This window comes from Balaenoptera borealis, assembly GCF_965194805.1.
Source record: "Balaenoptera borealis genome assembly, chromosome: 1".
Lineage (NCBI taxonomy): Eukaryota > Metazoa > Chordata > Mammalia > Artiodactyla > Balaenopteridae > Balaenoptera > Balaenoptera borealis.
Genome location: NC_138860.1, coordinates 167314933 through 167329828, shown reverse-complemented (window position 1 = coordinate 167329828; position 14896 = coordinate 167314933). Strand labels below are relative to the sequence as shown.

At 50.2% G+C, this 14896-nt stretch overlaps 1 protein-coding gene across 2 annotated transcripts in view; it reads right to left on the bottom strand.

The window, feature by feature from the left end:
* Positions 1–14896, bottom strand: part of CSMD2 (CUB and Sushi multiple domains 2) — a 658464-nt gene that overhangs the window by 331255 nt on the left and 312313 nt on the right. For both annotated transcript variants that reach the window (XM_082362533.1, XM_082362534.1), the window contains exon 7: positions 3406–3483. In XM_082362533.1, coding sequence (XP_082218659.1) covers positions 3406–3483 — 78 coding nt within the window. The remainder of the gene's footprint in view (positions 1–3405; positions 3484–14896) is intronic.

Genomic DNA, 14896 nt, shown 5'->3' with positions numbered 1-14896 from the left:
GGATGCAAGTGAGTTGATGGAAGTGCAGCAGTGGGGAATCCCATTTTTGACTCATTTAGTCTCATTTCAGACCTGAGTTTGAAGCTCATTTCTACTGTTAGAAACCTGCCCAAATCTCCAGGGAGCCCCGGGTGTGGCTGGCAAAGGGAACCTGGGCATTTGGACAGACTGAGTGCTCAAGCCAGAGACCGGTTACCCTCTTGGTTGTGTGGTGACGAGTACAAGGCCTCTTGGGCAGCCTCCTTTTCTCCAACATTCCACAGTGCCAGGCTCAAGCCAGTCGCTCCCACTGGATGCTCGTCCCCTACTCCCAGCCCCTTCCTTGCCAAACCTCTACTTCTGAAACTTTCACATCCTCAACTAAGCTACGTCAACATTCCCCCAGTCCAGGACCCTTCAGGCTCGGCTAATAAGACGGAAGCGCCATCTCCAAAAGCAGAGCAAGCCCCTGCCTCCTGGGGCCTCGGTGTTTTGCGAGCAGCTGGGAGGAAAGAGAAAACTGGGGCTTCCAGGATCCCCAGGGGCAGGAGGGAGAGAGGACCCCTGAGCTGTACCTGCGGGTCCATCTGTTGTCAAGCCAGCCTCATCGTGATCCATCCCTACTGAGGGTTTCTGAGCTAAGCGCCCACCTTCTTTAGGCTCTGCCTACTCAACCCTGTGCACCGACCACCCCCATCCAAAGGCCCTGCTTACCACCACATGGGAACCACACACCACCTTGCAGCGTGTTAAGAATGTCCAGCAGATTCTTGCCTCCTTCTCTCGCCCTCTTGTTCAGAGCTGACACTGCTCAGCGTAGCACAGAGGAAGGCTGACCGATGAGGATGTGGCTGGACGGGAGAGCCGAGGCCATGGCGAAGCCCACCCACTGAACCGCAGCCCCTGACGTGTATGGCAAACCTTGCTGCATCCCCTTTAATCAGCCAGTCCGAAATGAGGCTCAGGCGCCATCCAGGAAGTTGCAAGCCCAGCGGTGAGCAGCTCATACCCCCCCCAGTGCCCTCTCTTCCTGGGAGGACCGAACAGGTGACAGCATCCCCGTATGAGCCTTCAAGGCTCCCCGGAAACAAGCAAACTCAAATCCCAGTGAACAGTTTACTGTCGGAGTTACAGAGGCAAAAAGCTTTTCCCCTTTCTTTCCTGAGTTCCAGCCTCCCCTGCCTATTCAAGACCAGCCGCTTGTGCTTGTAGCATGAATTTGCTCTTGGCTGCAGAGCGAAGAGACCGGAAGGTGATCCTTGCCCCGGTCCCTATGGTGAGGAAGAAGTTGCAACACACTCAGAAAGACAATGCCTTCTACCCAAAGTGAAGGGAGCCACAGACACATGGGTGAACAGAACCAATGGCCGGGGGCCCATGGTGCCCACAGACTGGTAAAGGCAGTAAGTAGGATCCAGGAGATGTAAGTGTGGCCCACTCCTCCCCTGAAGTTCAGGACATCTGTCCACAGGGAATCTGGGCAGAACACAATGGGCCAGACCCCTGCAGACATTTGGTGACCTGCCTCCGAGGCAGCTTGAGTCACACACCCATTCCTCCCTGAAGGAATCTCAGAAAGGAGACCAGTACCTTGTTGTAGAGAAATGTATATTTTTTCAAAGAGGTTTTGAATTTTTTTATTAAAATAGGGTTTCTTTATCTTTCTGAGGGAGTTTTTGGTACCTCTGAGAACTAATGAAAACCACAGACCCTTCCCTTCCACCCCAAAATGCACCCACAACAACACATGTGATTTTCTAGCGAGTTCATGGACCTCCTGAAGTCCTAGGTCAAGAAGCCCCAACTCAGATCCAAAGCAGAAAGGGAGGATAAGGTTTTGCATCCCCATTCTACAGATGGGGAAACTGAGGTGTTAGGGCCTGGGATAACACAGTTACCTAAGGATACAACTGGGATAAAAACATGCTCTCCCAAATCAGAGCAGTTTCCTTAAAGTTTGCCTGTGGCCCCAGGGCAAACTCTGAAGTTGAATCGTGCCTGCCTCGGTTCCTCTGGTTTCCTGTGGCTGCAGAAAGAAAGTCTGTGAGGGCCCGGGCCATGTCTCGAGCCTTCCCTGCAGACTCCTGACCTAACCCTCTGCTCCTTCCATTGGCTCCCTAGTCAAGCACAGAAGCAGGGCCTTCTGGCTGCCCTCTGCCATCCAGCCCCCTTGTGGCAGGGTGACCAGACAATGGTTCCCAGAGGCAAGGAGTGGTGCCTGTCTCCAATTGGAGGACTTGAAAGACCAGAGAAAACCCACAGCCAGGCTCAGTTTCGTCACGGCCTTGGGACCAAACTGCCTCTCCCCCCGCTGCTCCCTGCCACCCACAGAACAGAGCTCTGGACCCACCCATGGTCTCTCTCTGCCTCTCTCCAGCAATTACTTCCAGCACCTCAGGAGAAGGGAGCACATGGAGGTGAACGAGGAAAGGAGAGGGTCAGCAGGGAGCAGAGACAGAGAGAAAAAGAGGGCGAAGCAGATAGGGTGAGGGGGGAGGAAGGAGAGGAAAGTGCAAAGAGGGAGGACGAGTGGAAGGAGAGAGAGAAGCACGTGAGAAGCAGAGGGCAAAGGGAGGCAGAAGGTAGAACAGAAGGCCAGGAGTTTGGGGGACCAAGGGAGGCTCCCTGCCGCCACCTCCAGAATGAAAAAAAGAGAGTTTCTTGGAAAAATCTGCTCCGCTTTCAAGTCCAGCCTCCTGGAGTGGCCCAGAACCTTTGGGAAAGCCTTCCTATACTCTAGCTCAAAAGCCCCTTAGCACAGGCTCTGATCAGGTGCTTCTGGAGTGACATTCCAGACACTCCCCAGCATTGGACATCCTCCTTTTGATCTTTCAAACATCAATGGCAGGAACACGTTTCCATGGACAGAATCTGCCCCATGTCCAAGCAGGGAGCCCCCGGCACTGCCCCATCAGCTCAAGAAGCAGGACCCCCGCTCCCTAGTCCACCTTTTGCCCAGCCAGGTCCATGGACCCTGGTGGAAGGTTCTAGGCATTCCCCTCTCTCCCCTTCCCCCAATCTTGCCTTGGGAGCTGGAATCAGGGACTTGAAGCCTCCAAAATCCCAGCTGGAGTCTACTGACTCCTAGACGAGCCAGAAAAAGGATTGTCTTAGCAGGTGGAAGTGATTCAAAAGGAAAAATAAAGAAAGAAATGTAGCAGGAATGACTCCCTGGATTGCAGTTAGAATGGGAAGTGAGGGAGAAAGAAGAGGCAGGAGGGGAATGGGAGGAGGAACACGAGAAGACAAAGGGCAGGTCCCCGGGCTGCTCATTGGGCACCAGGGTAGCGTGTGCGCACGCGCAGAGCCGCGCGGAGGGAAGCAGGGCTGAAGGGACGTCAGCGCAGCATCATCAGGCTTCCCCGCGGTCACAGCGCCTGCGGTTCTGGCCTCGAGCGAGAGGCCTGGCCGGGGGCGGACACTTACACACAGACGTCTTCTGGCTGTTATCTTTGCTGGGCATCAGCTTCACGCCTCGAGACTTCAACTCAATTTGCTTCTTGACTAGAGAAGAGGTGAAAGGAAAATCAGGCTTAGCTGTCGTATGGGACTGGGGATGGGTCCCTCCAGAATGATCCCTCTCTGAGCTTGGGACATTCCATGGTGGGTCCAAGCCAGAAGCCCCTCTGGGCAGGGATATACTAAGGGTAGCGTTCAAGTGCAACAGGGTCTCAAACACGGAGAAGGAGCTGCTATCAAGGCTGGCTCTCCGGGGTGATCTCCCCGCAAACTGGTAGCGAGTGTCCACATGCGAAGCCCCGCAGCCCGCCCTCTGCAGCTCTGCTCTCCTCCTGATCCAGTCCTGGCCAATTTCTGAACCAGCCCTGGCCAGGTGCGTTACATTGGATTAGGGCCCCAAGGTGTCACCCTCGCTGTAACCACAGCTGTTGCAATGTGACTGTAATCCTTCCTGTTAAAGAGGTGGAGTATATTTCCTCCACCCCTTGACTTTGGGTTTGGTCATTATGGAGGCCTTGACGTGTCCAAAGACTTGAAAAGTGCCTGTCAGATTAGGCTTGCCCACTTGAATCTCTGCCATCGTTGGGAGAAGACATGGCTGGTCCTGGGAGGGTGGGAACACGAGGAGCAGAGCCCGTCATCCTAGCCGAGCCCAGCCCACACCCGCTGACCTACTGTGAGCAGGGGCAGCTGAGTCCGGGAGGTCACTGGCGGATGGTCTGATGGACTGAACTGGGTTTTGATTCCAACACTAAGTCCAGTCCATTTGGCTCATCAGGACTTGGCCAAATAGCATACAAAGGGCCCCAGAGCCAGAACTCCACAATTCCAAAGGCTATTCCTCTGAATCCATCAACCTCCTTTGGGTCTGAGTACCCCTATGCTCCAAAGCATTCTGCTGGTTGCCAAGGGCTTCATCCTGTCTCTGGTTATATGGCTTGGTTTATCTGTCCAGCCCCAGAACCCCCTGCCAGGGGGCTCAGCCCCACTCTGACTGGTACCAGCAGCGGTAACAACTGTGACCAGCACTTCCCACGTGCCAAGCCCCAGGCTGAGGGCCTTACAAGTTCTTTACTTAAATCAGCATCACTGACTCTTTTCTTTCTCTCACACCCACACACGATCTATCAGCAAATCCTTCCAAATTTATCCCCAATGCAGTTTCTACATCCGCATCTCTGGTCCAAATCTCGAAGACTTCTCCCCTTGTTGCCATGACCTTCCATCTTCCACACTTGCCCCCATCTAATCTGTTCTCAGCACGAGATACAGAAGGATCTTGTTAAAATACAAGTCAGACCAAATTACATCTCTCCTCAAAACTCTTCAGGGGCAACCCAACTCTCCTATAGTAAAAGCCAAAGTCTTTAAAAGGGCCTGCCCAGACCAATTGGCCCTCTCCGCGATCTCTCTGACCCCATCTTCGACCTCAGTCACTCTTCTCCAGCCACATGGGCCCCCCTGAAATTCCAACAATACACCAGCCATGCCTGCTTCAGCCTGCCAGTTCCCTAGAAGGCTCTTTCCCAGATATCTTCATGACTTGCTCCCTTTTCTCCTTGAAGCCTTTGTGAGAACACCACTTCCTACGGCAGGCCTTCTCTGACCACTCCACTTAAAACTATACCTCCAACCCCAGCTCTCCCTAAACCCTACCCACTTTATCCCTAACTTTCTAGCATACATATAATTTTCTTAATGATTTTTGTCACCCTATGTTGCAATGTAAGCTCCACGAAGACAGAAATTTTTGTCTGTTTTGTTCATTGCTATGTCCTCAATGCCTAGAACAGTGCCTGCTTCATAGCGGGTCCTCAATAATCATTTCATTTGGTCCTTATATATGTTCAACAACCTTGACCAGTAGTTATTATACCTACTTGATCGATAATAAAATTGGGGTTCACAATGGTTTAAGTGATTTATTGTAGGTCACACAGCCAGGAGGCAGCTGTGCTCTTGGTGGGACCTCAGCATCTTCTCTTGTGACCTGTCCCCAAAGTTATCCCAAGGGCATGGTCAACCTTCTTCAGCATCTGCCCCCTCCCCAGCTCAGCCCCTGGAAACTCAGATATTCACTCTGCACTTGAGATAACATGTCAACCCCAGAACTAAAGCCTACAGCGATCAGGTGTGCAAAGGGGACCATCTCCGAGTATTCCCCCACCCCCTGTCTATCCCTGCTCTGCCTGTATCAAAAAGCTCCCCAAAGGTTGGTCCCCCAGCAAGCTGCTGTCTAAGCTGAATGCCTGACAAAATTCAGTTACTTCCACGGAGTCACCACTTCCCAACGTGCATTCAAATCCCTTTTATAAATGTGTATTACTCTCCATGTGTATCCAGCAGGAAAATTTCCAATGAACACTAACGTGGGCCCATTATCAAACAGGGTATTCATAGGGAAACATGCATTATTCAAGCCAAGCTAATAACGGTGAGGCAGGGGGAAAAAATGTCCTCTGATTCAACATCCCTAAGAGAACAGGAATGGTCCCAGCACTGAGAGAACAATTCCAGCTCTCCTCCCGGATGCCCCACCAATGGGCAGGGATCAGGAGAGGGGTCTCTAGGACCCAGTGCAGCCCATCTGAGGACAGGTCTGGGAAGATGGCTCAGGGCATCCGGCGAAGGAGGAGGAGGAGGTGAGTCAGAGTCTTCCCAAGCCCCGTGTTCAGGTTCTAGTGTCCGCTGGAGGAGGGAGTGAGGAAGGGGGTCAGTGCCCCGAGGATGCCATTCCCAGGGGCAAACACTGCTTGGGTTTTCCTTGTAGCTGCTGAAGGGGGACCGTGAGATGCAGGTGGATATGAGGGGGTGGTTAAGAGGAAGCCCTCTTCCTCTCTTCTCAAGGTCGCATCGAGAAAGAGGCTCCTGCCCCTCCCCCATCTCCAGGCCCCAGAGGGAACCGTTCCAATGTCTGTGGCCATCCTGTCTACTCGGTCCTCTCCAGGAAGGACTGTCTAAGCTGACTCATCAGTGCTTAATAGTCACTGGATGACATCATGATGCCTCCCAGCAGGAACTAATTCTGTCCTTCCTCTTCTGCATCCTGCTACTCACCACGGGATGGAGTTTGTTAAGGTGGTGAGAAGAACTGGTTGAGAAGGAACCTGAAAAGCTAGAGGGGGCTCCTTAACTTATATGCAAACTTCGGGACCGTTTCCCCCTCTGAGCCAGGTCTGAGAGGCTGCGTCACCCATGCTGTTGGTGGGTCCCCACGTTAGCTTGGGAAATGCGGGGGCCACAGCTCTGTGGGCAGGGGTTCCTCACACCAATAACACAACCTCTCAAGAAACGTATGTCCAGGCCCAGCTGGCCCAGGCTCTGGGGAGGTGGAGCCTACAGCTGGCCTACGCCATCCCCAGAACTGATGAATGGGTCAGAAAGCCACCTGGCTAGGGGGGTACCCACTTGGCAATATCCACATCGCCAGGGATCTTAGTGTCCAGAAACCACCTCCATGTACCGGGGTCGCAGTGGTTTGGCAATCCCAGGGAAGCACTCGCACACTGAATTACAGACAGCTAATTTGTCTTAGTCTGACCAAGTGCGTGGTGGGTGACCATGGAAGATGGAGCACCATGGGAAATCAGCCTTGAAATGAGCTCGTAGAAGAACTAGCTGGACAGACCAGGGCAGACCTGGTGTGAAGGGTCAGAGAACAAGGGCACTTCTCTTTCTAGGTCTCCACAGCGCACTGCTAACAGAACTAAGCAGAAAGCAAGGGCAAAACAGCAAGGACCTGGAGAATTTCTGAGGTGTAGTTGTTCTTGTTTGAACATTCATTCACGGAGCGCCCACTAGCGTAGCACCTATGGTATTACACTGAAGCACTGGTCTCTAAAGAGGATTCTGTAACCACTGATGCAGTGGAGAAAATGTGGAGCCTGGGGCTGGCTCCTGGGTCCCGGCTACACTTGAATGCACACCCCCGGCGCACATATGCACGCCACATATCCATGCACGCATGCACATCCGTGTCTACAACCAGTGCACCCACAAGAACACATTTGCGCCCCTGTGTATGCATGGCTACAAACCTTTACATACAAATATAATTCACACTTATACATGTGTTTGTACTGTATGTGAACAAAGTCAGGTCTCCCAAGAGAAAAGTGCTGGCTTTAACTGGTTGATGGAAATCTTAGTAGCTACATTCACCTCCTCTGAATGATAATGACTACAGGAGACTGCCAGCCTGCTCCATTCATCCTTTATATTCTGGTTAATTACAAGACATTTCCCCACTGTTGTAAAGGTTAGCGGAACACACGGTACACATTTAGCTGGAAGAATCTGGCGATACAAATGCCTCTCTAGTCTGCAGCATCAGTTATTGGGCTGAGCTAGCGGGAGACAAGGACCTGTTAGTGGAGGAGACAGGAGAGGGAGGCGTAACCTGCCTCCATGGCTCTGGGAACCAAGAAGTGCATGGAACCTACGGCTTCTTCTCATCCCAGTGGATTCAGACTTCCCTCCACAACAGTGAGCCCCTGCTCTCAGCCTGATCCCTCGCCTTTCCCCACCACCTGGCTGTCCTGCTGTCTGGACCATCCCTTCATGTCCTCCCACATCCACATCCACACCAAATCCAGTTAGTTCAGCCTCAGAAAATTTCTCCAGTGCGTTTCCTTCTTTCAATGTTCTAAGCCGTTCCTGCCCTAAACTCATCCTTTTTTTTTTTGCTTGGTTTTGGTTCACCGATTCACTGTCTCTGGCCCATCTTAAAAAATGTTGCAGACAGTGATCTTTTAAAAATGGCAATCTGATTGCCACTTCGCAAACTTGGGTGTGCATCCTGCACTCTGCCCTTCCCTTGTCATTGAGGACCTGCCTCGCTGCCTGGTCACCAGCCCTGCAGAAATGCTTTTATTACTCACTGTCTTTTGCTGGACAAAGCCAGGTTCTGGCGCACTGGCTCCTCATCTCACTGAGATTCATGCCACAGATATAAAATTCGGTGCAGATGCCTAAGACCTAATGCTTCAAGCTGCAGACCTTCTAGCAGATGGGGAAGCCCTTACTACGGAGAAGAACGGTGGGAAGAACAGTGGTTACAGAACAGAGCTGAAGATGCCTCAGAGTAACAAAAGGTGAGGTATCTGCTGCCAGGTCAACTGACTTAAAGGATAAATATAAAACTATCACACCAGACTTGATCGGGACGCCGCCAACACAAATGAAGAGGCTGGGGTGGCGCCACCACTGCTACTGCACTGGCACTCTTGATTGCCATGGAAGGCTTCAAGAAGATTAGCAAAGGCGCTAATCCGGTGGAAACCAGGAATGGTGTGAGGCTGCGTGTTGACGCTATAACTGCTGAACTAAGGAAGCAGCCCAAACCTGCGCTAAACCCCGAAGAGACTGCTCAACTTGCCACAATTTCTAAAAATGGAGACAGAAATCAGCAACATCATTTCTGATGCAACCACAAAGGTTCAAAGGGTGTGCTTACAATAGAGGACAGGAAAACACTGTATGATGAATTAGGAACTGAAGGCACAAAATTTGACTATGATTACATATCTCTCTGCTTGAATAATACATCAAAAGTTCAGAAATGGGGATTCCAGGACACTGATGGTTTCTGGTATCCACTCTTGAAATTGCCAATGCCCAGTGAAAGTCTTTGGTTATAATTGTTGAAAATGCCCTCAGTACACTCAATTGGAATAGGATGAAAATTGGCCTTTGGGTTATAAGAGCCCAAGCTCCAGGTTTTGGTGTCACAGAATGAACCCAACAAGGCCGGTGCTACTGATGGTGTGGTATTTGGAAAAGTGAGTTGGACCCTCAATCTTTAAGAGGTTTTGCTTCATGACCTAGGAAAAATTGGAGAGGTTATTGTGACCAAAGGTGATGCCACATTCTTGCAAGGAAAAGGTGACAATACTGAAATTGAGAAACATAGTTAAGAAATCACTGAGCAGTTAGAATGTTACTGTCAGTGACCATGAAAAAGAAAAACTAAATGAACATCTGGCAAAACTTCAGACGGAGTAACTCTGCTGAAGATTGCTAGGACAAGTGACGTGGAAGAGAATGAAAAGAAATAGTCCCAGATGCTCTGAATGCTACAAGAGCTGCTGTTGACAAAAGCGTCACCTGGCTGCCTTGCTTCAGTGCGTTCCAGGCTTGGATTCACTGATCCAGCTAAATGAAGAGCAAAAAATTGGTACAGAAATCATTAAAAGAACACTCAAAACTCTGGCGATGACCATTGCTAAGAATGCAGGTGTTGGGGCTTCCCTGGTGGCGCAGTGGTTGAGAATCTGCCTGCCAATGCAGGGGACACAGGTTCGAGCCCTGGTCTGGGAAGATCCCACATGCCGCAGAGCAGCTGGGCCCGTGAGCCACAATTACTGAGCCTGCACGTCTGGAGCCTGTGCTCCGCAACAAGAGAGGCCGCGATACTGAGAGGCCCGCGCACCGCGATGAAGAGTGGCCCCCACTTGCCACAACTAGAGAAAGCCCTCCCACAGAAACGAAGACCCAACACAGCCAAAAATAAATAAATAAATAAATAAAAAATTAAAAAAAAAAATGCAGGTGTTGAAGGATAACGGATAGTTGAGAAAGTTTTGCAAACTTCCTCTGAAGCTGGTTATGCACCATGCTGGGCAATTTTTAAAATATGGTGGCAAAAGGAATCATCAACCCAACTCAGGTGGTAAGTAGTGCTCTGCTGGGAGATGCTGGTGCAGTTTCTCGGTTAACCACAGCAAAACTCGCTGTGTCGCTGGAATTGCTAAAGGAGAGGAGGACCCTGGCGTGGTAGATGGGCGGCAGCGTCGGGGGTGGCTCATGTTCTAATTCCTAGGACCGTGCTTTGCTATTTTTTTAAATTTGTATTTTATATTGGAATATAGTCGATTAGCAATGTTGTGCTAGTTTCAGGTGTACAGCACAGTGATTCAGTTACAACTCTAACCCTAACCCTGCTGTAGAGCACAGGGAACTCTGCTCAACACTCTGTAATAACCTAAATGGGAAAGAAATTTGAGAAAGAATAGGGACATGCTTTGCTATTAATAATGGGCTGTGCAGCGGTCTTCACGAACAGCTTCCCAGAAGTCAGCTGGAGGAAACATCCGGAAGAAGGATGTTTAAGGGAATCACTACGGCCATCAGTTATTGGTTTCAGTTACCTTTGCAACACTTTCCTCTCTCCCTGGAACATCCTTTCTCCTCTTTTCTGCTTGGCTACCTCTTGTTGGAAGGCCTCACTCAGAGGTTACTTCCTCTCTGCCTCTCTGTCTACGTCTCAAGGAGTAGTCAGTGCCCTCTCCAGGCTTCATTCGGACCTCGGCTGAAGCCCTCATTACACGGGAACAGCAGGTCTGCTTCTAGCCATTTGCCTCATGAGCTCCTATGTCTGCGTCCCGGGACTGACACAGAGCCAGGCACATAGAAGGTTCCCAGTAAGAGTTTGATGACTGAGTGGATGAACGACCCACTGTTACAGAATATGTGCTTTGAATTAATTTCTGGCAAAAGGAAGGGGTAACACTTGAAGCCTGGTGAGGTGAGGGGCATCACATATGTGTTCACGCTCACTTTTCAGTTCAGGCCCACTCTTTCTTTTTTAAGATTTTTTTTTTTTTTTTGATGTGTACCGTTTTTTTAAAAGTTTTTATTGAATTTGTTACAATATTGCTTCTGTTTTACGTTTTGGTTTTTTGGCCGTGAGGCATGTGGGATCTTAGCTCCCTGACCAGGAATCGAACCCACACCGCCTGCATTGGAAGGTGAAGTCTTAACCACTGGACCGCCAGGGAAGTCCAGGCTCCCTCCTGATTGAATTCAGGAGCTTGGCTTTGTAGGGAGCCGGCCCTGGGCCCCTGAGACTTGTGCTGAGGCCCCCAGAGGCCCAACCCTGGAAATGAGGCTGGTAAGGGGTCTGGCAGCTCAGAGGGCCAACAAGAATAGGACAGATGAATCAGAGCTTGGGCCATGGGATGCCTGAGGCACTTTTGCTCTGGCCCAGGACTGTGGATCAGTCACAATTAAGAATGCAACATGTTCATGTGAACAACAGAAGCTTCAGCTTGTTACCGTAAAAAGCCTCAAGCATCTCAGTAAATGCAAATTGTTCTCAAATGGAAAAGTTTATTTGGCAGACAATTGAGACCCAGCACAGGACTTCTAGAAAGCAGAATATCTTTCAGTCTCCTGGTCACCAGGGTTGACGTGACAAGAGAGGCAGTGAGAAGGGACAGCGGGGCCAGGCTGGGATCTGGCTGAAGGGAGGGACGGACACTAGAGGATGATCATCAGGTCAGAGTGGCAGCAAAGGGAACATGTGTGAGAAGGAGCCAGAGCAGGCAGCTCGCTCTCACTGCACAAGTGTTTCCCATAGAACAAACAGGGGGTCAAGGTGACTGATGGGGTAGGAAGCTTCAAGTTTCTGTTTCTTGAGTGACTGCCACGTGTCAGATATTTTACCAGGAGCTCCTTTAATTTCTAGTAGCCCTGTGGGGTTAATATTATTCCCTCTACAGACGAGGAAAGCAATAGTGGGGGGTGCTATCCTCCCTGCCAGGGAAGCCCCTCCGCCTTTGTGATCACTGGCCACTGGGGGCATTTAAAAAAAGGCTCTTCTCACTGTCATCCCTTTAGGCTTAAAAAAATAAAAACAAAACAACCAAGAAAGCAATTAACACTCTGAGAAGGACTGGAAATATTCCTCGCCTGGAGACAGAGGGATGGATTATACAACCTCAGTGGCCTTCCAAAACCGGAAGGAACCTTATAGAACCTCAAGTCCTGGGGTTGCCAGGTACAGGAACCTATTTTAATCTGCTTAGGTAAATGCCTGCTACAAATAGGTTAAAGAGAGAATTCTCCGGTTGAAGCTGGGATGGAAATCCCACCTGCTCAGCCGCTAGCAAAACAGCTGCTGGGAGAGCCCCTTGGCCTCCAAGGAACCCACTTTAAAAGCCCACTCTCTTGGGCCCATATTACACACTTGGGGAGGACTCGTGCCCTAAGAGGGGATTGGTGGCCTCAGCCTCTACTTTGCCTTGAAATTTTTATGTCTTTATCTCTAGACCAGACCCTTCTTCTCTGAGCTACAGATGGACAGAATAGCCAAGTACTTATTAGATAGTCTCTCAACCACTGATATCCCAGTACTACCCCAGAATCAATGTGTCTCAAGTAAAATCCATCCCCCATCTCCCTGTGCCAGAGACTACCTCGGTGAATAGTACTCACTCAAGCTAGAAACCTAAGATTCACCCCTGACTCGTTCATCTCCTTTCCCCATCCCCCCTCACTCCCAAATCTGACGAGTCCTGAGTCCAGGGTGGTTTGCCATGGAAAGGTCTCCTCTGGTCTGTTTCCCCCTCTCCCTCTCCACTGCCTCTGCCTAAACTCTGGATCCTCATCATCCTCTCATTCTCCAAAACTCTTAACTGTCTCCCACTATTTTCATTCTAGAACAAAGATTTTTCTAGAATGAAAACATGATCACACCTCCCCTCTTGTTAAAACTTCTGATCACCTCTCATCACCACAGAACCAAGCCCAGCTTTACTGCAGCTTTTTACGACGAGACCCCCACCTCTCTTTCTGGCCTCATGGCCCGCTACCCCTCACTGCTTTGGACTGCAGACTTCGCTCTAGGTCGGCAAATGTTTTCTGTAAAAGGTCTGTGAGTAAACATACTAGGCTGTGGCCCGTCGTCTCAGCTGCAAATTACCCAACTCTGGTAGCATTGAAGCAGTTGTAGACAATCTGTCTATGAATGAGTGTAACTGAGTTCCAAGAAACCTTTATTTATGGACACTGAAATTTGAATTTCATATAATTTTTATGTGCTATGAAATATTCTTCTTCTTTTGATTTTTTTTCCTCCAACTATTTAAACATGTAAAACCTATTTTTAGCTCAAGAACCATATGAAAACAGACAGAGCGCTAGGTCTGGCCTGCAGGCTATAGTTTGCTGACCTGTGCTCCAGACACACACAGATATTTGTGGTTCCTTAGACTTAGCACTTTCACGCTACCTTGCTTCAGCTCTACCTGGAATGCTTCGTTCCATTGTCTGTCTGGCATCTTTTTGAGACTCACACTGAAGTCACTGCCCTTTTTCGGCTCTCCTTAAGTGTGTCCAGCAAAACGAAGTGCTTCTTTATCTCCAGTCCTAGAACCCTTCATCAGGCCTCAACTATAGCTCTTCTCATGTGGCACAGAAGTTGTAGATTCATGTCTGTTCCTCTCTTGAACCTGCTCTCCTTGAGAGCAGAGACTGGCCTCCTTGTGTTCATCTTTCTGTGCTGTCACGTGGTAGTGTCACATGGGACACGCTTGTTAAATGAAATACAATTGCCCACCTTCCGACAGCCAGCTCCAGGCAAAGCAAGCCTAGAACTCAGATCCTCTGATACCATGTAGTATTGGTTAAAATTGTGTCTGGCCATGAACAGCCCTAAATTCTGATTGGATTGAGACAGGAATGGAATGTGCTGTGTTGTAGGTTAGTGAGATTTATTTTATTTTATTTATTTTAATTTTATTTTTTGTTTCTCTGGGACAAAACATCCATCGATATAATCAGGAGTTGGTAATTGCTGGCTCTGAAGTGCCCTACCTCCCTTGAGACTCTAATGCCATAAAGCTGAGCGCGGGTGAAGCTGAGCCCGTGCTGATGACTCCCCAGGTCCATTCTTTAAACTTCTCCCCCCAGCTCTGTGCCCCCAGAGCCGGACCCCTGTGGACGGCTACAGAACAAGGGGGCCCACTGGTCAAACTGGTCAGTGTCCCAGGGCATAGAGCAGACTGTCCTCTTGTTGCTGGTTTCCTATTGGGTTGGCAGATGGGAGGCACAGCAGATGTGAGGGAGGGAGAAGGGCAAGATCTGGTTACAGATTCCTGGGGCCCCCTCCTCCTGCACTGGTTACTGATTCCCAGGCCCCCTCCTCTTGCACTGGTGACAGATTCCTGGGCCCCCTTCTCCTGCACTGGTTACTGATTCCCAGGCCCCCTCCTTCTGCACTGGTGATATTTCCAGGTCCCTCTTCCTGCACTGGTGACAGATTCCTGGGCCCCCTTCTCCTGCACTGCTTACTGATTCCCAGGCCCCCTCCTTCTGCACTGGTGATATTTCCAGGTCCCTCTTCCTGCACTGGTGACAGATTCCTGCGCCCCCCTCTGCACTGTAGGTTGGCAGAGGTCAGGCTCCTCAGCTGTGCCAGGCAGCCCCTCTTCAATGGCTCCAGCTCTTGCTCCTGTCTCCCCTGGCCCTTTCCCTGATGTGGTAAAGGCCTCTCTGTCGTTCATTCTCTGGGTAATCTCATTAAAAGGAAACCCTCTGGGTTCCTTTAATCTCACCTTTACCTCTGTAATTGGACCCTTCACTAAACCTTCTTCAGTTAAAGCCATGCAATAAGTATGCTCCTGTCTCCTACTAGACCCCTGACTGAAACCTCTCTCTGCTACTCTTTGGGACTGAA